The 22,645-nt window shown below is 39.2% G+C and overlaps 3 protein-coding genes and 1 non-coding gene across 4 annotated transcripts; 2 read left to right on the top strand and 2 right to left on the bottom strand.

Moving 5' to 3' along the window:
• Positions 1-529: 529 nt before the first annotated feature.
• trnay-gua lies at positions 530-618 on the bottom strand. Its single transcript is given in 2 exon segments — positions 530-565; positions 582-618. It is a non-coding gene; the product is annotated as a tRNA-Tyr (tRNA).
• Positions 619-4,733: 4,115 nt separating this feature from the next.
• On the bottom strand, positions 4,734-12,372 carry hepacamb (hepatic and glial cell adhesion molecule b). The gene is given in 8 exon segments (XM_046039131.1): positions 4,734-5,624; positions 6,211-6,284; positions 6,413-6,486; positions 6,616-6,709; positions 7,838-8,119; positions 10,170-10,511; positions 12,181-12,291; positions 12,294-12,372. Coding segments are annotated over 8 exon segments (1,206 nt in total). The 3' UTR covers positions 4,734-5,474.
• Positions 12,373-13,287: 915 nt separating this feature from the next.
• On the top strand, positions 13,288-16,889 carry LOC123962581 (serine/threonine-protein kinase pim-1-like). Its single transcript, XM_046038742.1, has 9 exons — positions 13,288-13,487; positions 13,588-13,878; positions 14,201-14,311; positions 15,048-15,142; positions 15,224-15,271; positions 15,375-15,593; positions 16,086-16,266; positions 16,377-16,550; positions 16,655-16,889. The coding sequence occupies exons 1-9, from the start codon at positions 13,424-13,426 to the stop codon at positions 16,744-16,746; spliced, it is 1,275 nt and encodes a 424-aa protein (XP_045894698.1). The 5' UTR covers positions 13,288-13,423; the 3' UTR covers positions 16,747-16,889.
• Positions 16,890-17,855: 966 nt separating this feature from the next.
• On the top strand, positions 17,856-22,149 carry styxl1 (serine/threonine/tyrosine interacting-like 1). The gene is made up of 8 exons (XM_046038743.1): positions 17,856-18,106; positions 18,250-18,311; positions 19,741-19,840; positions 19,957-20,090; positions 20,559-20,704; positions 20,795-20,898; positions 21,260-21,372; positions 21,935-22,149. Exons 1-8 carry the CDS (start codon positions 18,004-18,006, stop codon positions 22,064-22,066), a joined length of 894 nt encoding a protein of 297 aa, XP_045894699.1. The 5' UTR covers positions 17,856-18,003; the 3' UTR covers positions 22,067-22,149.
• The last annotated feature ends 496 nt before the right edge of the window (positions 22,150-22,645 follow it).

Genomic DNA, 22,645 nt, shown 5'->3' with positions numbered 1-22,645 from the left:
TACCTGCTTGAAATAATTACAGAATTAGCAGAACTTGGCTTTTTGTCATACCTGCTACCGCTGGATGTGGACAAGCTAAGCTTGTCTGAACAAATGAACCAAAGAAACCCATCTCAGATTTTTATCTCGTCAGTCGGAACCATTACAAACATAAATCATCTCCTTCGAGCCCGAGACCTAAGGATTACCGACATTATGAACCTACAGTCCTCCGCTCTACCAACTGAAAGATCGAAGGGAATGAAATAGGGATGAAGACAGCCAGTTACATGGACATGACCATGACAAACACCCAACTGTATTACACTATTCACACGCTTGATTAAAACTGGTACACACATGACTAAAGTCATACATACCTGCTTGAAATAATTGCAGAAGAACTACACAGATTTAGCAGAACTTGCCTTTGTGTTTTACCTGATATCGCTGGATGTGGACATGCTAAGCTTGTCTGAACATACGAAGCAAAGAAACCCATCTCAGCTTTTTATCTCATCAGTCGGATCCGACACAAACATAAATCACCTCCTTCAAGCCGGAATTGAACCATCGACCTAAGGATTACTGACATTTTGAACCTACAGTCCTCCGCGCTTCCAACTGAGCTATCGAAGGGAACGAAAAAAGGATGAAGACAGCCAGTTACATGGACATGACCATGACAAACACCCAACTGTATTACACTATTCACGCTTGATTAAAACTGGTACACTCATGAATAAAAGAACTTTGTATCCGGAGCATTATTTGACAACACAGGGGGCCCGCATATAAACCATGTGAACCCTGGTAATGCAAACTCTTTCACTCCAGGCTATGAGTCAGATGCACATATTACCTCCTTCTACTTCACACACATATCTAGTGGTATTTTTTTAAGGCGCTGAAAGATATGGATCCAAAAAAGTCAGCTGGACCTGACAATCTGGATCCATACCTTTTAAAGCTGGTTGCCGAGCTTATTGCGTAACCCATTACCTATATTTTTAACCTGTCCCTGGCAACCAGTTGTATTCCTAAATTATGGAAGGCTGCTTATGTTACACCATTATTAAAAGGTGGGGACCCTACTAATGTAGATAACTACCGCCCCATCTCCAAATTATCTATTTTAGCTAAAATCCTTGAATCTCTGGTAAATGTTCAGTTGAAACAGCTTTTAATTGGATATAACATTTTAAGTGAGTTTCAGTCTGGTTTTAGGACAGGACACAGCACCATAATAGCAGCTATGTTTGTTATGAGTTGTATTTCTTCCCCTGTGGGTTTCTGGGTTTTGCCATTGTTTCATGTGTCCTTCTGTTTGCCTCTGCTTCTCTTGTTTAGTTCGTGTTTAGTGTCATTCCTGGTCTGTGTATTTCTGTATTATTTTGTCCATGTTTGTACTGTGTTCTGTTTAATCTTAGTTCAGTCTGCTTTCCCTGTTAGTTGTAATTCATTGGTATATTTGGGATCTGTCTGCTAATGTTCTGGATCAGTTATTTATATTCTGTTTCTTCCTGGTTATTAGTTTTCCTATGGCTTTATTGGTGTCTCTCTGTTTTCCCTGCTGTCTCTCTGTGTCTCGTTAGCCTCATGTCTTTCATCTGTGTTGCTCCCGCCCTAGTCATTATCCCTGGTATATATGTTTGGTCTTTCTGTTCAGCCCTGGGGCCTTTACCACGAAGAGAGTTCAACATACCCAGGATATGTTTTCGTTATCTGGCTTAACTAACCCTAACAATCGTCATCGGGATAAGCGATAACCACCCAGGGTTTCCCAATTCGGCCGGGAGCGCGTTCACATAAAAGAGGCGGTGTTAGCAGCAGATAGCCTAACCAATCGCAGACATGAACAAGTCCACTGTCAGCAGAGCGTCATATTTTAAGAACGAGGATTAAACTGTAACACTACAGAAATACAACAGTAGCGCGCCTGCATCTAACATACAGGGAGACAGTGTGAATGCCTAAATGAACAGGCGTAGGCACAATATTGCGTTGATTTAAAGTGTTCTTATGAGCTGTGTGAAAATATCAGCCTTATTCTTTCAGCTCGGCTTTGTGTAGGCGTTTCCACATTAAAAGACTCGGGAGACTGAATAAGTGGTCTTCCACCTCACTTTAAAAAACTTGTCGTCACTTCAAAAAAGATTAATTTATTTAACACACTCAAAAGTGTTCCAAACATTGTTCTAAATTAACTTCATGAAGCAATGAAACGAAAACTCCATTCATGCCATAAAATGTGCTCAAATAGGCTAGACAATCATAACATTAAGCTACTGAAAAATCACCTCATTACCTGCGCCCACATCGCAAAAGGTGGGGCAGAACATGACTACAGTCTCTGTAGTAGGCCTAAGAAAGCCATACTAACCTAAAATAAATACCCTAGGTTCATATTAAAATTTTGATTTTTTTTACCAAACTGCTCATAATATTCAGCCTCACATAAGAAAAATAAAACTCATTTATTTTAACGGCTGTGACAGGCTGTGAAACGGACTGGGACCAAATAAAATAATGTTAAACACATTTCAAAGCAATAAGCAGGCTCAGCCTACTGTAAAAGCCTGTAGGCAACAAGGTTTTTAATCAGTCTCTGTAGGATTATATCGCTTTAGCCTATACAAGAGTTTCTCCACATCACCGCTGCAAACATAAAGCAGCCTATAGGCTTAAACAGTCTGTGGGATTTCCTACAGATGGTGATGCAATTTTCCAAGAGAGCTGATTGGTCAGTAGGCCGCGTTTTCACAGAGTTGATCTCTTATCTGGAACATAACCTGCTCCGGAGCAGGTTAGCCGTTCAGCATAAGTTACCATGGCGATCTACCCTGGTAAGAAGTGAAACACCTCTGAGACCACAATCAGCTGTTCAATTATATGTTTTACTGACAACAATAACGATTTGAAATTCAAAATGCACACACATGTGTATATATTTAAGAAAATTGTGTTACTTTTTATATAAAATGTTTATATTTATATAAAATATACATTATATAACGTTATACATACAGACCAGGTCTGGCATATACATATACAAGTCTATATACAGTATATACATGCAAATATTTCTTAAATACACATGCATGTGTGTGTATTTATATATTAAAAATAATTATACACTGTACACACACATTATGTAAACACAAACCTTTATTTTGGATGTGATTAATCGTTTGACAGCATATATAATTTTAGTAGCCTATATATTGATTTAACATAAATACCTTGTGCTTATATATTCATTGCACCTATCTGTTCTGTTCAATGTTATTTTCATGTGAAAGTCCATGGTTATAATTATTCATAAGTGTGCAGAGTCATAACTACATCTCTCACGTTTTTTAACAAACCAAACCTTTTGAAAATCGGTATAAAATTTGGTTATGAGGAAGTTATGATTATTTAAAAAGTACATGCACCATTAAAACACAATGTTACGAGTGAGCGAGCTGCCTGTGACAAGATGGCCGCCAGGTGCAGACGTCGACCTCTATTATGGATATCTATGGTTACATCTCGTCATTCCCTGCCAGTACCCTGTTGTTTCTGCAGTTTCTGGATTACTCATGTCTCTGGATTTTCAGTTGGATTACCTAGTTTGTTTAGACTGTGTTTGTTTTGGATTACCCGGACTCAGCCACTCATTGTAATTGTGCTCACCTTTAGTTGTTAATAAACCTTTTGAACTGTACCTCCTCTGCTGTGCGTCCTGCATTTGGGTCCACCAACCTTCTCCACACCACAAACCCTAACAATGTTAGCGGCCAACGATATTATTAATTCTCTTGATGAAAAACAACATTGTGCTGCATTATTATCTAAGGCATTTGACTCAGTCGATCATGACTTAGGCCTACTATTATTCAGACTAATTAAAGTGGGTTTTGGTGAAGAGGTTGTGAATTGGTTTAGAAACTATCTCTCTGATAGATCTCAGAGTGTCTATGTTGAAAATCACATGTCTACCCAAAAAACCAAGTTCATGACATTCACTAGAGCTCACACTCAGGAGAACCTTAGCCTTTGCACACTAAATGGCGCAGTCATTGAAAAGGTAACTTACTACCAGCAGGCTGCTGCTTTTAAAAGTTCCCAGGGTGACTTCAGTGTTGGGAAAGACTCATGCTGTGCACCATTAACCTGGAACTCCTTGCAAAGGACTCTCCGGTTGGAGGTACTGGTACCTTTTGGGAAATTCAATTCCTTGATTAAAGAGGTTTTTAAAGATGAATGTAACTGTTTTTGAATAAGCAGGGATTACATTGATGTATTTTAACTTAACTTAACTTAACTTAATTTACAGGTTAGATAGTGGATTGCATCTGTTGCTTTTGTAGCTAAAAGGGCAAATGTTTTAATGGAATTTTGTACTGGTATCTTATGTTTGTACTGTTAGATTTGCTGTCCTGCTCCCTTTCTTGGCCAGGGCACCCTTGAAAAAGAGACTTTATCTCAATGGGTTTTTCCCCTGGTTAAATAAAATAAATGAATAAAAAAATCATGGAAATATTTGGATGAACATAAGCCAAAAGGAACAGCTTAATGGACATAAAGGCTGAATAATGTGCAGTATAAATACTACAAGAAACTTCAGAAACATTCTTTTGAGTTATAAGAATATCACATTTATTAAACCTGGCTTTGTCAATTGTCTCACCAAAAATAATATTCAATCATCTAGAAGAACTAAAATAGTTATTTACATTATTTCACAAAATGTCAAACGTCAACAAAAAAAAGTAAATAATAAATTTCATTTAACACCACAGAAAATATATGTAACAGAGTAACAATTCTGAGGGTGATTTTTACAAGAAAAATAATTTACATTTACAACCATCACCAAAGCCCATCTTGTTTTGTGATGATTTGATAATTAAGCCTAAAGAGAAGTGGGTGGTGGGGTGTAAATACGCCTTAATCTACAGGCCATTCTCTTTATCATACTAAAATCATACTGATTCATCTTACCGACCCCACCTCAACTTCATTCAGGCTTCATGCCATTTCCGAAATTTTGAATTTTGTTGTTCCAGTAACCAACAACCGTGGTGGTTAATGGTAAACCCAGTTTTAGACTTCAAAGCGGTTTAAAAACATATCTGATATCACGCTACCATCTTATTTCTTCACGGGCTGTATTTCTAACTTAAGAACAGTTACAGTTTACTTTAATAAACACATATCAACGGGCCCAGAATTTTTTTTGAGATCTTTGCCAAACTCCCGGCAGATGTATTCCATTTTGTTCCTGCTAAAAGGTTTTGTCATTTGATTCGGGTGTCTGAGGACAAAGAATGATGAGCTGTTTGCTGTACAGATTGTAAAGCCCATTGAGGCAAATTGTGATTTGTGATATTGGGCTATATAAATAAAGTTGACTTGACTTGACATGTGCAGCAAATTTCCATCTAGAGTCAGGAGAACGGTCTGACACCCTGCTTGCTGAGATGTGGAGAGTTTAAACTGATGGGCTTTCAGGTACACCTGTGGGAGGAGTGGGCAGGTGACCCTGTGGACTGAGTTAGAGGATCGTTGAAGTTGGGGGAACTGGTGTAGCACGGTGGGTTGTCAAGTTCAGAAGGAGATCCAATACTGTTGCTGGATGAGTCATCCATAGATGGATCCTGCAAGAAAGGACAACTTCAGCCCAAATACCTTCTCTGGTAATAATTATCAGTTCAAACAAAGCTCATTAAGCTCTTTGCTCTGAGAGCTTGGTAATAACTGAAGGAGACTGGAGACATTTGGACTGCAGAGGCAAGACAGCAAGAGAACAATGTACAGGTTTGAATTGAACTCTTAAGACCCGTATTAATAAAACACATTTGGTGTTACCACCAGTAACCACTGGTGTTTCCAGTTCAACCAGGACTGAGATCTTAAGGATTATAACTATAGTGTTGTGCCTTTAACACACGAGATATCAAATTATTAGATTGCCATGCCATGAGCTCATTCCTGCTCCCAGAAGTATAATCTCATCTGAATTGAATGATCCCATGGTCATGGTTACTGTACAACCTCTTATCCTGCATACAGGGTCGCAGGGTGTATCACCACCCTACATTTAAAATTCCATTATTGATAGCCTTGTACAAATAGCAAAATTGTCACTATGTTGTTTGTATTGTGGGCGGTAATGAATGTTGAAGCCTCCAGGGGATGCTAGGTTGCTTCAGAATGTAATCATAGTGGTGGTGAGAGAGATACCTTTTGCTGGAGGATGTAAAGTGAAGTTACTGCATTTACTCCATTATGTGCCGTCATTTTTGGAAGCACATCATCTGTGGCAAAGAAAAAACATTAGACTGTCCTTCATACACATTTCCTAATTTATCGGTAGGGATTATTTCAGTCTCATTTTAGATTAGCTGATCACATTTTGCATCAACTGTCATCACATATAATATACCTGTGTGAATGATTGGTGAGTGTTGAGAGTGGTCATAAAACCTGGAGAGAGGCTTTCTAGGTGGATGTCTTGATCTAAGAAAGACAAAATGGCATAAATACATTAATGCTATGTTATAATGTTTGTTTATTTGCACTCTAGACCATCCTTTCTAGATTTTCAGCTATATAGGGTTGATTTAAAAGCATATGAGCAATTCTTACTTTTTGGAGGGTGTCCAGCAGGCACATACAGTTACCAAGGTGATGAGGAGGAAGATGCCCCCAGTAGAAAGGATGATATAGAGTGAACTTCTTTCTGGTAGGAAATGTAAAATTGCAGTTAATAAACATTAACAGTGATCAGATATTTATAGTATATGATTGTTGAATGTATATTTACAAAATATAAAAAGCTACTTTTAACCATGCTAAGCACATAGCTGCAGGGATGGCAATGTTTGGAAACAGACTGAAATATCTCAACAAGGTTTTACAAATATCCATGGTTTTGGTGATTCCCTGACTTTTCGACTAGCACCAACAAGAGGTTTGTAATTTTGAGGGAAATATCTCAAGAACTATAGGATGGATTGGACACATTCATGTCCCTCCGGGAAAATAAATTTATTCTATTAGCTGAAGCTTTTCTCCAAAGTAACTTACTTACTTGCGCTATATATATATATATATATATATATATATATTAGAGGTTGCACGCCTCTGGAGCAATAGGGGTTAAGTGTCTTGCTCAGGGACACATTGGTGTCTTATAGTGGATTCGAACACGGGTCTTTCACACCAAAGACATTATTCACGGCCCCATCACCACCCTGTATCCCGTAACTTTTTATTTAGCTCTGTTGTCAATATTGTAATTTGTCCATACTTTGGTTTATGATCAAATACCTGTAAAACTACTGAGATGCCCATCAGCCCCAGCTGTTCTTTGTGTTCAGTGCTAATTAGCAAATGTGAACACGGTAACAGGCTAAACTAAGATGGTGAACATGTTAACGTTAAACCTGCTCAGCATGTTAGTATTGTTCTTGTGAGCATGTTAGCATGCTGATGTTAGCATTCAGCTCAAATCACCGCGGTACTGCTTTTAAATTTAGCTTATTAATCATGTAGCAGAAACTGCAAATTTGTAATGATAATTATCATTTTTACTTTCAAATGTCACTGAATTGTTTATAGAAAGTGAAAACTGAAATACAATATTAAATGTTTTAGACATTGACTTGCAAGGTCCGTACCTCCAACACTTTAAACTGTTCATGCATTTTGAGGTTTTGCTACCAGGATAGCTCTTCTATGTTCTCCTGATAAATATATATAGATAACAGATCTACTTCTTGTCTTGCTGTCAATGTTACTATTTCAACAATGGTGTATCTTTCATCTTGCTGGCACTGCCACACATAATGAAGACAGTATCACTTACTGTAGACAGTCAGTCTGATAGGCAGGCTTGTCATATTCCCCACAGGATTCTCCACTGCACAGCTGTAGATGTCATCATCTGCCATCACCACCCGTGTGATGGTCAAGAGCTTCTGGTCAGGCGACAACACGAACCTCGTCACATTGCTCAGTGGCTTTCCACCTTTGAACCACTTGTATGTAGTCCTGGTTCCATTTTCATGAGAGCAGTTGAGAATGACGTTTTCGCTGAGTTCCAGGACTGATGAAGACTCCATGTAGATATAGGGCCTGGATATAGACTCTGCATATAGGTGACAGTTGATACATTAGTTTTCAACATGTAAACAGACAAAAAAGAACAGGAGAAATGCTGTCCTCCATGTTTGATGGAGTATGTATCGTGACCTTGAGGTCTAAAACACAACACTTTCACAAAAGATGCTGCATACAAAAGATGTATGCAGCATCTTCCATCATTACAATTTCTTAATTTTGATGAAATGATTATTGTGGTTCCACATGCTCCAGGATTTAAACCTGAATGAAGAGGGTTTTTTGGGGGATCTCTAAATTAAGATGTCTATCAAAGGTCCTTATCAGTGCTGTTTTTAGATTCTGGAAGCCTTCCTATTTTAACTTGAGTGGTTTAACTCTTATCTGCAACAAACATAAGTTTCAGTTTTACTTGATTCATCCTCCCCTACTACTGTCTTCTGTGGTGTACCCCTTAGGGCCTGTTTCATTTGCATAATACTTTATATGTTTTCAGTTGGGTCTGTTTTTAGAAAATATGGTTCAAAATGTAAAAAGTTACCATTTTAGAGTTAAACAAACTTTTCAGCTCTTGAAAATTATGTACCAACACTGTTTCAAAACTACCACATACAGCATATTTTTGGCATTACTCACCTGCAATTTCTTGCTACTTATCTCCCAACATATACGCCAATACCAATTTTTGCCTGTTTTCTTGGTTGGGTTTTAGACTGGTATTCTATGAATGTACACAAAGTCTAAGGCATCTATCAGAGTCAAAAGTAAGTTTCAAGTTTGACAGAAACTTCTACTAAAATTGAAGTGCAGTGTTGTGGTAATTTAGGGAAATTATTATGCTATTAAGGTAATCATTTTTGAACATTCATGACATTTGGCTGATGGAAATGTTGCACATAGATGGCCATGACATTTTTATGGCATCAGTTGGCAGGGGATCACATTCTTAGCAGTAGAGTAGGAAGAAATGTTCTCCCTGACAAAGATTGGCTCCTGTTGAACATTGGGCTGCCTCCTACTCCTCTTCAGGACACAGGTGACCTTCACACAGGCTTCTACGTGGGCAGGGTTGGTGCCATTCTTCCACTATAACATTTCCATTAACACCCTTGCCAGTAAAAGCTGGCAATTGACGATCTGTCCCTGTTGGAGAGGTAAGGGGTCAGCAGAGCAACCTCTAATACAGGGTAATAGGTAGTGGGGTGTCTTCAAGGAGGTTGAGAATGAGGCCCGGACACTTCTTCCATAACTGCTGACAATATATAAATGTTGTGTTATATCACTCACCTGTTGTTGTTTTTTTACCTGCTAATGGATGCTGTGCCACTCGGAGTCAGAATAATAATAAATCATTAATTAACATTTGATGGTTGAGGTTAGAACCTTTCCACTTCCTCCAGTTATTGAGGAAGCTAGTTTTAACCTTTAAGCTAGTTTTTCCTTGACCTATCTCTATACCTACAATCACCAAAGGTTAATTTGGTGAGCCAGCAGCAGAAAACTGATATTTGGTATCCATTCAGGTAATATGGAATCTCACTTTCAGGATGGGGCATCAAACTAACTAATATCTCTGGAAGCTGCCATCATTCATGACTCCTGAACAGAGCAGAGGATTGTGGGTCATTATAGGTAATTGCAGGTCTGCAGGATCCCCTGGACCTTTGATGCTTTTATCCAAAGCGACTTACAATTGTAATGCAGAGGTGACACACAACTAGGGGTTAAGGGACACAATGGTAGTGGTCACAGTGGGAATTGAACTCAGGTCTCCCACACCAAAGGCAAGCATCTTATCTATGCACCATCACCACCCCCCAAACATATATGGGCTATTGGCTGTGGCTTGTATGATTATAAATGAGACACTGGACATGTTTTATTTTAATAGCCCATGAGTCAAGAGTCAGTGTTTTAATCTGACTCTAGTGATCACTCATCAAACTTAGGACTTAAGTTGGACTAGAGTCTAAATTAACAGATGTTTTCTATGACACTCGTTTATACCAACGAGAAATAGGTATGAATGTACCCTTACATATACATTTTGAATTTTACAGCACAATTTGTCCTCCTACCATCCACAGTGAGTGTGATGCTGCCCTCTCCTGTGAAGGAATCATCTGTGATTGAGATCTCCACATCATACGTTCCATCATCAGAGAGCCGGATATTGTGGAGAAGCAAAGTCCCATTTTCAAATACCAGGATGCGGTCACGATACTCCGGCCTCAGTGTCCCAATGATGTCAGTTCCAATCGACTGGACAACAGTGACAGACTTTTCCCTCTTGAGCTGCCACTTGATGACCGGCAGGTCGAGGCTGAAACTACTGTAGCTGACAGACAAAAGGGCCTCCCCTCCTACTGTACCTCTGATGAGAGTTTTGGGGATAGTCATATTCACTGCCAGTACCCCACCTGCAGAGAAACACAGAAACCAGGTGCCCGTGTTAGATGTCCACATTTTCCAACATCGCATTTCTACAAGTGAAATTATACCACAGTGTTTTTTAACCTTATATTGTGATTGTCTGATAAGAATTTTGGTGAAAGCCAACATCCCATGATACATCCCTCTTGCAGCAACTCTACTGAAATCGGCCCAAGAAGGCAGAGCTGTAACTACAGAAACTGTGAAGTTGAGAAAAAGGATTTAAAGTTTTTAGGCTGGATGCTTGACATGTTCATATTGACTCATTTTCCAGTTCTTTAGGTACACCACTCTAAAACGAATGCAGTCCTGCAATGAAACCTACCTTCATGAAGGTTTTAATGCTCATTAATTAATTTTCTACTGCATACAGTTCAGATAAGCTATACATGCCTCCACCACCCCAACCTCCACTCTCTTACATTCAGGACACAACACTTCCTGCATTGGCACTGAATGTTGGCATAAGTACATTGCGAATCATCCAGCATGAATGTAATTTGAAGTGACACTGGGCTTTCTATCGCAATAGCTGTATAAACAATCATTATTAACAGTTCTTGCACCCCAGCAAGATGAAAATATTCTTCATTATTCGCCATGCATGTTCTTGTTTTTGCAAATACAGTGAGTGACAAAGTAGTTAGCTGAGGGCTAGTGTGGGCATCCGCCCCATCACAGCTGTAAACTAGAGCAAGTTTGCATGGCAGATCCACATTACCATGGTAACAGCTGTCAGTCCTTGGGATGGGCCCGCATGAGCCAACAAAAGTGGGGATTGTTTGTTCAAATTTCCTTCTTGGCAGTTCATGAAAAGAACACTGGGAGCAATCCAGCTGCCATGCTAGCTTTGCAGAAACAGAGCAGCTCAGTGACTCTGCTGCTATCCACAACAATAGCAGGACAGTGATGAGACACAGCTGAAAATACCTAAACATCTGGAAACACTGGTTCTGGTACAGCCTGTAGGTGCAAGTACTTACAAAGGGTGGGCACAAGCCTGGAAAAGCACCCACACAATCTAATGCAATCCAATACCCACACAACAAATACTACCTTTGTGACAGCTATAATGTTCAGTTTTCAGAGCGTTGTCATTTTAACTATATTTTCTGACCACATAATTTCTGGTAACATTAAACATGTTACAATATTATCTATACAACAGCAAAAATTACCCCAAACCAATTTCATATCATATTGTTTCAGCATGTACATGTTCTATTGAGCATCCAGTTAGCTCATGCTTTTAGCATTTTCTTACAACCTGCAGCCATTATTGTGAAAGCACAGCTGTCTCAGTAATTGTGGATTAAACTGAACATTTGAGTGTTTATTCCAATAATCTACTGGGAAGACCCTCTGATTGTTTCATCCAGAAAGTTGCTGCATCAGCAAGGAGCAAAGGGTATTTTTTTATTCCCTCGTACTGAAACAAACAAACAAACATACAAAAAAAAACTAATTAAGACAGACTACTTTAATCATTTTATTTGGAACAACGTAAACTCTGTATAAACTTAATCTTTGCAAAATCTTGCAAACACTACGCATAAACATGCTAGTGAAACATCAGACCATTGTTTGGCAAAACGATGTGATCTATTTATATCAGCAAATTTTAAAGCAAATTCTTAAGTAGAAAATGTGACATACCTGAATGGAAGGAACCAAAACACACGAGTAATAAAATCTGGGAAATTATTTTGGCTTTAGAAGGAGCCTCCTTCTCTGCCTTCATCTTGGGTCTTAAGCTTTGTTTTCCTCCAGACAACCAGCATGATTTGTGACTCTGAGCTGGGCGGAGAACACAGTCTTTCATTCAGGCTCTGCTGGGACTGAGTACATGTTGTTCTCAAAAGCCAGTGGAGAAGCAGGACAAAAGTGTGTGTGTGTGTGTGTGTGTGTGTGTGTGTGTGTGTGTGTGTGTGTGTGTGTGTGTGTGTATGGATGTCCGTTTTGTAAGTTTAGTTGGCTTTAAGTTTTGCTTGCAACAGTTATAATAATATATGATATGTTCATTAACAGAACAAAAACTTTAACACAGTCATTAGGGGCATCATTGTTCATCATCTTACACTATGAGTGCATTATTGTTGTGTAACATGATTTTGCTTACTTTCAGGTTTGCCAGTTGTGGGGCCATTAAAATTTGATATTTGCTATGTAAAAGCAGATATTTTGGACCAATGTTGGTGATAGAGGAAAGGTCAGGGGCTCACCCAATCATGTGGATTAATTGTCTAGGACCATGAACAAATGTCATGAGAAAAAGGCCATTGGCTTTCAAGACACAGTTTCATGGACTCGAGGGTTGCTCAAAGGTACATTTTGTCCTGATGGTTGTGGAAAGATTGAGGGGACACCAATATTATTAGCAATCATACTCAAGGGTCCATGAATGTCCACATTGCCAATTGTCTGTCAACCAAACTGACACCACCTTCGACACCATTCCACTAGCAATACCAAAAATATTCAATCAATATTTATTAATTTTTCATTCATTCCAAGTGTTTCACTTTTAGATCAATATGAACAGTTCATAAAAACAACATGAGGGCATTTTAGGTAGGTAGGAAAGTCAGCCTGGGGAGTGAAAGACTTGATATCAAGCATCAGGCCTATATGCTTGTATTGTACAAATCATTTGAGTTGTGACTTAATGACCTTCAGTGGACAACCTCCACATAAAAATGTATTCTAAAGATTCATTTGCATATTCCAGAACACTTCATTGTGATGTTGCTGAACTCAAGAAAGAAATCACCACATTCTGTGTTCAGTTCACCAAACCTTTAGTAAGTCCCACTGGGAAATCTGTTCAAATATACAAGTGTTTGGATCTACATTCACTCGTTACTCTTACGTTATCATATTTAAATATACTTTCATCATCATGGACAAAGAATCTGACCAGAAGATAAAGATTCGCCCCTCTCCGGCCCTTAGGAGAGATCAACGTAAGTGAGAAATCCAGGCAAAAACCTGCTGTCTCTTGCGTTTATAGAAATTACAATTTAATACAGTCAGAGACTATTGATGTGTTGTTCTAAATTGTAGGGACCACTAGCAGCACAACTCAACAAAGTGCAGCATCTGTAAGTGATGGCAGGACTAACAGAACTAAAAGGAAGACCAGTCCTGACAAGAAGACACCCAGGAGAAGGACAAGGGTGTCTGAACCTGAACCCCAAAACACCTTCGAGGAGGATCTCAGGGTGAGAATACTGAAGAGGAAAGCCAGAGAATATGGAGAACGACCATCAATTATGAAGAAGAAGAACAAGAAAGGATTTGAGCTTATCCAGTTTGACAGGGAGTCTCCGTCTTCTTCAGTGGACACAAGCAGAGGTAGGTTGATCATGTAAAATTACTTTTAGGGGCGTATAACATTATCACAGATACAGAGATTTAGTGGACTCATTATTACAGAAAGTACAGACATGTCCATCAACTGGAGTATATTGATTGTTTACCCAAAAGAAATTCTTACTTCGCCCTGGTGGTATCTTTTTATTTAGATTGTTGTTTAGGTTGTTTATTAGCCACAGGATAAAGGCCGGTGGAATTTGTTTTCGGTACAGACTCTCATGTGTCATTTTGGAAGGTACTGAATGACACTAAATTATTTTTTGCCCATGCTAGTGCCTGTGAATGTGAATCTTGTCTGTAGACAGCAGCAGCAAGACAAAGGTAGCTGCTGATGGAGAAAAACCAAGCATGAAGGAGAGGAGGAGATGGAACCCGAGGGAGACAAAAGATTTGTCAATAGATGCACAAAGAGGTCAGTTGGTAGTGATTAATGTAGGGTTTGGCTTTATGTTAAGGTTAAGTGCAAGATGATTTGTATTAGGTTTTAATATTAGAGCTTAACTAACATTGAATTGATGTTCCTGTACAACTGTATTCAAATGAAATACACTGTACAAAATTAACAACACTTTTGTTTTTACCCCCATTCATCATGAGCTGATCTCAAAGATCTAAGACTATGTACACAAAAGGCCTATTTCTCTAAAATATTGTTCACAAATCTGTCAAATTCTTTGTTAGTGAGCACTTCTCCTTTGCCGAGATAATCCATCTACCTCACAGGTCTGGCATATCAAGATGCTGATCAGACAGCATGGGTATTGCACAGATGTGCCTTAGGATGGCCACAATAAAAGGCCACTCAAAAATGCAGTTCCATCACACAGCACAAAGCCACAGATGTTGCAAGTTTTGAGGGAGCGTGCAATTGGCATGCTGACTGTGTCCACCAGAATGTCCACCAGAGCTGTTGCCCGTGAACTGAATGTTCATTTCTCTGCCATAAGCCGTCTCCAAAGGCGTTTCAGAGAATTTGGCAGTACATCCAACCGGCCTCACAACCGCACCAGCCCAGGACCTCCACATCCAGCATCCTCACCTCAAAGATCGTCAGAGACCAGCCACCCGGACAGCTGCTGGAACAATCAACAAAGCAAAAAGTGTTGTGTTTATAATTTTGTTCTGTGTATGTGTGTGTGTCATTTTAGCTGAATTTGAGGCCAAGTATGAACAGCAGAATCAGCTCGGCAAAGGAGGCTGTGGATCTGTATTTGCTGGCTATCGCAAAGCAGATAATTTACCTGTAAGTGTCAGACACACATTCTTACACACACACACAGTATGTTTAGGAAGCACTAACCAAAGTCCTGTTTGTGTCTCATAGGTTGCTATCAAACATATACCAAAAGACAAAGTGTTCTGCAAACAAGTGGTGAGTGAGCAACACCACTTGTTGTTGAAACCTGCTGAATTCATCACTGCATTCACTTATTGAATGCATTATGGATTAATTATGGACATCTATGATGTTTCAGGACAACAATGGGAAGCAGCTCTCTGTGGAGGTGGCCATAATGTTAAAACTCGCTGGTGGACAAACTGGATCAGTGGGAAAGTCGGCGCCCGTGTCCTTACTGGACTGGTATGATCTGGACCGGGAGCTGATCTTGGTGCTGGAGAGACCGGTCCCCTCCCAGGACCTCTACAAATACATCGAGGTCAATGGAGGCTCCCTGCAAGAGCAGGAGGCCAAGGTATGCTGACGGAGGATCCTTGTGAATGTGTGTATGTGTTTTAAACCTTTTCCAGGAACTTCAACCTTGTCAGTGACGCATATCCAAAATGTTCTGTTTTTTAAAACACAGTGGAAACACAAGGCAGAACCTAGAACCCTTATGAAGCCCTACAGGTTCTTAAAGGTTTAGGTTATAGGACGGGCATTGTGTGCCAGTTCAGACCATTTTGAACATTGACTTTATTTTCCTAGTTTTTGGCCATCATTTGTATTGATTATGATCAAATTAAGTAATAAAAGTAATTGCTGAGATCTGTTAACATGGTGACGTCACTGAAAAGAAGTCTGATGGAGCAAGAAACAAGCAGTGGGGGCAAGCACACCCACTCCACTGAATTTCTCTCCTTGTATTTTATGGTTGTTGTCAGCTTTGAAACAAACAGTTAACCAACAGTCACAGGTATGAAACTTCCACTCCAATCCCTCACCTCTTTCTCTTTCTATCTCTCAGCTCATACTGAAACAGCTGGTTGATGCAGCAATAGAACTTCAAGATAAGAACGTCTTTCACAGAGACATCAAGGTGGAAAATATCCTGATTGAGACCGGCTCAGCAGTCCCGCGTGTTCGCCTCATTGACTTTGGACTGAGCTGTTTTGTCAAGAGAGGATCATTTTACCGGGTCTTTTACGGTAAGTTGTCTAGCTTCAACTACAGCTCTTCACTAATTTAGTTATCTGTGACATTAACATTTAAACCAAGCTCATCCTCACCATCTTATCATTATATCTGTGTATTCTAGGTACATCTGCTCACATTCCTCCCGAGTGGTATAGTCAGTGTACCTATAAGGCCGGCCCGACCACAGTGTGGCAGATGGGAGTGGTCCTGTTTGATACACTCCACAGTAAAACACCGTTTGAGACCACCAAGTTCCTGGGAAACAAACTTAAAATCAGCAATAACCTGTCCAAAAGTAAGAAAACACATTCACAAACCTGTCAGCAGACACAAATCTGTTCATTTTAGTTCATATTCAGATGGATCACATTCATCTGTCTTCTCCTTCTTTATCTCCAGGTTGTCGGGACTTCTTGCAAACGTGTTTAACCAAATGCCCTGAGCAACGCCACACTCTGGAACAGCTCCAGCTTCACCCATGGCTCAGATAAACCAACACACACTCTTTAAATCCAAATTTCCTGTCATACAAGTGCCGTACAAGAGTACGGTTCAGTGGTTAGCACTTAAATAAGATTTAAAAACAGGGCAATAAACAAATACAATGAACAAGAAAACACACAAAAGAGAAAAATAAAAGTTAATGATGTCCTTTTTTGAAGACATTTTGAGAGGTAATTTTAAAGACCAAACCTTAGATCCTCAGACAGGAAGCTCCAGTGGCGCTGACAGCCAAGTCAGGTCCTGCCTCTGAGGCTACGCTGGGCCTACGATATAGGAGAGCAGCAATTCCTATAAAGTGTTTTAAAGATTATCAGAAAACTCTTTAAATCAATCAACTGTAAAAATTACAGGTAACCCATCAAAAGAGGCAAGAAAGAGGTGATGTGATGTTGTCTCTTTGAATTTGTGTAAAGCCTGGAGCTGCATTTTGAAACAGCTTGAGAAGGATTGTTTTGAGTCTTTTGCCTCAAAGGATATATTCACAATTTCACAAGTTCAGTTTGTATTGAAATAAGAGCCAGGGATATGAACATGGAAACGTTTAATGATTCCTCCTGTTTATACGGGATATTGAGAGATCCCTTTTCCTAACATGCTTCCAGTGAGTCATGGTGGGCAACATCCAGTCCTTATTCTGTGGAGAAAAAAAAAATACATTCAAGTTTATCTGAAGTTAAAATTATCCTTCAACAGTCTGACAAAATCAAAAATGACCAGTAGACAGTTTGTCTATTTGCTTGTGTAACCAACAGATGAAACGGTACAAATATCAGTTGTTTTGATGTCAGCCTGCTGTCTTCTGCTTGTTGGAGCGGGAAAAAGATAAGGCAGGGGTTATACATAAGAAGAAGCTGCAATAAACAAATAAGTTCTTTCCTTGTCTGAACAGCCAGCTCTACATAAACTGCTAATTCAACATGCTGAGATGATCAGCTGATGAGCTTGAATTGAAACAATGAATTAAACATAATTCAAACATAACTAAAACTACATACAGTATATGGGTCAGAAATGGATAGCTGTGTCTTTAAGGCTCTACATCACCACCAACCACCAATGAGGGGAGACGCTGAGCTGCTAAGCAACAGAACCCAAACAAACAACAAGTGTGTACTTTGGAAACAACTTGGTTGGACAATGTGCTCATTTGTAGATGTTCCCTACAGGTCAAGCTAATTATAATGTTCATCTGCTCTTGATATTGGTTTCTAGCTAATTGTTTTCTTGTTGTCAATTTTCCTGCGATGGCTGAAATCATGATTTGTGAGCCTTTTGAGCTCTACAACCTCCTCAACCAGTGCAGCTGTGTGTCAAGGCTGGCAGAGATCAACTACCTCTGTTTGATTGGTAAGAGATGGGATTTAGCTCAGCTAGTTAGCGTTTGGTAATGCTAGAGTCCATGTGACCACTTGACATTAGTTGAATTTGCTTGATTGCTCTGCTTCAATTAAACTTATAACTTACTGGTGTATTGTGTGATTCTTTTCTAGATGCCCGTGAAACCCAAGATTACATAATGAGTCACATCATAACAGCAAAAAATGTTAAAATGGTAGGGATATCATTGTATCCACAGTTTTGTGATTCATGTCTGTCACATAAGCAAAAATGGGCAGACATTTGGTTGTTGTAAAACATCATAGGAAATCCATGCTTGGCAAATGATTAGTACAATGATATACATTGTTTTCCAGTGATATGGTCCACTACAACAGAAAGCTAATTAAATTGATTTATGAAGCAGCTCGCATGGCACTTTCAAGCCTCACCCTGTCTCTGAAGTCACTACATCAAAAGTTGAAACATTTAATGTCCCAATTTGTAGATACCCTTACACAGCCCATCTCCTCTGGTCATCTCTGAGCTTTGGAAAAGAGGGGATGAAGAGAATGAAAGGTCAATGCTCCCATATTATGGGAGGAAATATTTAATTTACCCAGTAAAATTATTTGGAAACAAATTGACCCTGACTGTGCTGATTTGGGTTATTCTGAGTGCACCCTAAAACTTACAAGATCCATCAAACTTGTTGTATTGTTATAGCAAAACAAGTCCCCACCTTGTTTTAGTGGCACATTTATATGGTGTCCAATTTTTATTTAGAGGGAATAGATACTGTCCATCTGACCTGTACGGACCTGTAGCAAAAACTGAAAGTAGTGTGCTTTCATTTATGTGCCCATCTTGAGTTTAAATTTCAGCTTATTTGATCTGCCTTTTAAATCATTACTCATTTTATATGCCTGGACTGTGGCAAAGTACAGAAAATTTCAGCCCTCTGTGGACATATCCATCACAGCGGCTGTGGACACTGGAGATACAGCATATCGGGGAAACTTATTTATTTGTTTTTTATTGTACATCGGTGGGTGTTTTGAAACGGGAGCTTTTGGGTAGCTGTCTCTGGTTTGTTTGTTTTTACATGTTCTTAAAGTTCAAAATTAAATTTAAAAAGGGAAATAACAAGAGGATTTACAATTAATTGTTACTTAATTTGTCTTGGTTTAGTGTAAAGAACAGCGTATGTTACTCTTTACACATCATCATCATAATGTATACAGCGGACATAATTGATAGAAACCTCTGATTTTCAGACAGACATTATTTGAATAGGCAGCCATTCGAGGGTAATTTTCATCGTCTTCCATGTAGAGCTACTTCAATACATAGTTAAATACAGGTTTAATACAACAGCGCAGTTTCTAACAAAAAAAAGTACATGACTAATTACCACGCAATGGTGGCACGGAATTCATTACAGGGTTTTAGACAGAAAGTAATAAAACACATTGTAATAAAATGCTAAGATTTTATCTGCTTGAACAAGAAATCGCTAAATATTTTGCTTTTGAAAAGTGTGCTATGTTGTGTGTTTCACACTGAAAGAAAAGCCTTGCAGACAGCTTAGTTTCTTAGTTCCTTCAGATTTAAGGATTATTCATTGCATGAAATATCAAAACTTTCTGCCTGACTCTTTCCAGGATTCAGAGGGCACATTCCTCCTGCCAGAGGCTGTGGAGGTTGACAGTATGCAGCATGTGGTGGTCTATGACAGCAACACAAGCTGTTTACAGGAAGAAGGTAATCGGCTGAAGGCAGAGGAAAGCTACTAGTTCCCTATAAGCGCTGCTCCCAGTATGCATTTCAGTCACAAATGTCTGCACACTGTTGAGTGAAGTTTCTGACTGTGATTGCAGGTAGAGCAGTTGAGTGTGCCGAGGCCCTAGCTAAAGCTAGCCTACATCCAGTCCACATAGTGAGAGGAGGCTTTCACAGGTTCTCAGCTCTGTACCCTTTTTTAAGGACAGAGAAAATCCTCTACACCATCATGGTAAGACAAAAACCTGACCTCATGGTTTGTACACTGTTCATCTCAAAAATCCAGGTGGTACAAAGTCCAACACCTGCAGAAATTGAATCCAAAATCACTGGACTGGATAGAAACCAGTGTCTGATCCTAAATCCAGTGATTTAGATCAAACCTTTACAGGTGTTCGCAATCAAAAACACAACATCTGTATGAATGATATTGCAGCCACTTTCTTTAAATAAATTAGAATGATGCAGGTGTTAAAACAAATTTTTGACACTGGACAACTTTACAAGACAGACCAACAAAATCAAGCAGTAATTCAGAACCTGCTGCCGATGATGTTGAACTTTTATGGGTACAAATTCAAACTCACAAAATAAAAATACATTCAAAAAAGCAAGAGTGACACAAACAATATGAAATAGAATTTCCACTCAAATAGTCAAATTGATAAATACAATATAATGTATTTCTGGACAATCTCAGGAGCTGGAAAACCTGAAGATGTATCCAGTGGAGATCATAGCAGGACTGCTATATCTGGGTGACCAGAAACAAGTCAGGGACTCCAGCATCCTCAAACACCTGAAAATCAGCACTATAATCAGCATCTCACAGAACGACACTCTGGAGTATGGCAGGACTGGATATTTGAAATATCATCAGAGAAAATTCTGAATGTCATATGTCATGGCTGTTGAATTTCTATTGAATACTTTTAGATCTGGATCCATAAAGGGGAACCAGACCATCCTCAACATCCCTGTGGCCGACTCAGTGGTGTCTGATTTATACTCAAGTTTTGAAAGGATATGTAGTTTTATCGGTAAGTCGTACTTGTACATTACTGACTAAGCTGTTTTAAATCCTAACAAATATTTGTTGTATCATTTATAGAAGCGGGAAACAAATTTATTTTAGGCATCAAGGTTTTACAATTAGTAAATTGTAATGACTCACTAAACTGCAATGATCAAGAATACAAATGTAAATGTAAAATGCAGTAGAGCGTCTCAGTTCAGGTTAAACACCTATATTTCCAACATCTCCAAGCATCTGATCTCAACTGCATATCATTAAAAAAATTCAGAAATAGAGAACACGCAGTTCCTGTTACATGGATTGGCTTGATATTATAGAGGTTTTTGGGAAATTTTAATAGCCACATGACTATCTTCTGTTTTCAGGTTCACACATCAACATGGGCTCTCATGTCCTGATAGTTTCCAGGCAGGGCAGAAGCCGCTGCAGCGCTGTAACCATTGCCTTTCTCATGCACCACCTCAAATACACACTGCAGGCAAGCGGGTTTCATTCAGTTGGTTTCAGTTGATGCAGAATGCAGTATGTGCCATACAAAATGTAGGCCTTTACTAGTTCCAATGTGATCTCTAGATGGCAATGAGTAAGCAATTGTACTCTCGTGAGTGTTTTGAAAGTAAGTTTATACCTCTGTCCAGCCTACCTACAGGGCTGGTTGGTAGATTTGGTGGTCAGACAAGATGGTACCAAACCTGGCAACCTGTGCTAAAGTTGTACACTAAGAAATAGTTACAGCACAAAACTCCCCTCAAAACTGTCATTTTTACATTTCCGTTAATTTAAAAATGAAACAAATGAGATACAACACGCAAATGAGTAAGCTTTAGAGGTGATAGAGCCGGGCCACTGGTTACGGTCTTTGTGCTAAGCTAGGCTAACCACGTCTTGACTCCAGCTCCATACTCACTACCAATATTCTCATCTAAATCTCAGGAACAAAGCCAATAAGAGTATTTCCCAAAATGTCAAACTACACACAGACATGAGATTGATATTGATCATGGAAGAAAACATGTGACCATTAAATATATATTTTTCAGGAGGCCTGGAAGTACATGCTCAAATGTAAACCCAACATGAGGCCAAACACGGGGTTTCTACAGCAGCTGTCTGACTGGGAGCTTCACACCATGGGAACAAAAGTGACTGATATCTCTGAACCAAAATTTTAACAAAGGCACCACCAACTGCTATGGCAATAATGTGGCTAGTTCATAAGCACTTCCTGCAATAAAGACATATGATATGAAGTGTCTGTTGTTTGTTGCCGTGTGATTTGACAAAAAAAGTTATGTGATGAAATTGTCAGCAACATTACAGGGACATTACTTCCTTTTATCCTCAAAGACACCTGTCCTTGAGGCTGCAGCTCTCCAAGGCTGAGTGAATTTCAAGAGTAATGTATTTAGCCTTATTACATCTAGAAAATTAGACATGTGGCTTTGTAGATTGTTCTCATTATTTCAAAATTACTCTTCAAGGATGTATGTGGACAGTTAACAAATACAAGGCAGCAAAAATAAAAGACAAAGTACCAGACCCCTAGTGATTTTGTATTGTGTAGACTACTTGTTTTGTTGTTGTGTACTACTGAATAAATGTCAGTAGTTGTGGTTCAGTCCATACATGACTCTGTCAGAGGTGCTGACAATATTGGAGATACAGTTTCCCCTGCGTGCATGGGTCACATAATATCAGTCTAAAAATACAGGTCACATGCCAAGTAGTGAGAAATGTAATGACTTGTTACT

Source organism: Micropterus dolomieu, linkage group LG23 (genome assembly GCF_021292245.1).
Source record: "Micropterus dolomieu isolate WLL.071019.BEF.003 ecotype Adirondacks linkage group LG23, ASM2129224v1, whole genome shotgun sequence".
Classification (NCBI taxonomy): Eukaryota; Metazoa; Chordata; class Actinopteri; order Centrarchiformes; family Centrarchidae; genus Micropterus; species Micropterus dolomieu.
The sequence above is the reverse complement of the archived record's forward strand: the minus strand, read 5'-3'. Positions and strand labels throughout refer to the sequence as shown.

What these genes read in the sequence shown, in the direction of transcription:
- LOC123962581 (XM_046038742.1), top strand. Translation starts at nt 13,424, where the DNA reads ATGGACAAAGAATCTGACCAGAAGATAAAGATTCGCCCCTCTCCGGCC. An exon ending in TTCAGTGGACACAAGCAGAG is followed by an intron (nt 13,879 to 14,200) that starts GTAGGTTGATCA and finishes TCTTGTCTGTAG; the next exon opens with ACAGCAGCAGCAAGACAAAG. An exon ending in GCAAAGCAGATAATTTACCT is followed by an intron (nt 15,143 to 15,223) that starts GTAAGTGTCAGA and finishes TGTGTCTCATAG; the next exon opens with GTTGCTATCAAACATATACC.
- styxl1 (XM_046038743.1), top strand. Translation starts at nt 18,004, where the DNA reads ATGGCTGAAATCATGATTTGTGAGCCTTTTGAGCTCTACAACCTCCTC. An exon ending in CAACTACCTCTGTTTGATTG is followed by an intron (nt 18,107 to 18,249) that starts GTAAGAGATGGG and finishes ATTCTTTTCTAG; the next exon opens with ATGCCCGTGAAACCCAAGAT. An exon ending in AAATCCTCTACACCATCATG is followed by an intron (nt 20,091 to 20,558) that starts GTAAGACAAAAA and finishes GGACAATCTCAG; the next exon opens with GAGCTGGAAAACCTGAAGAT.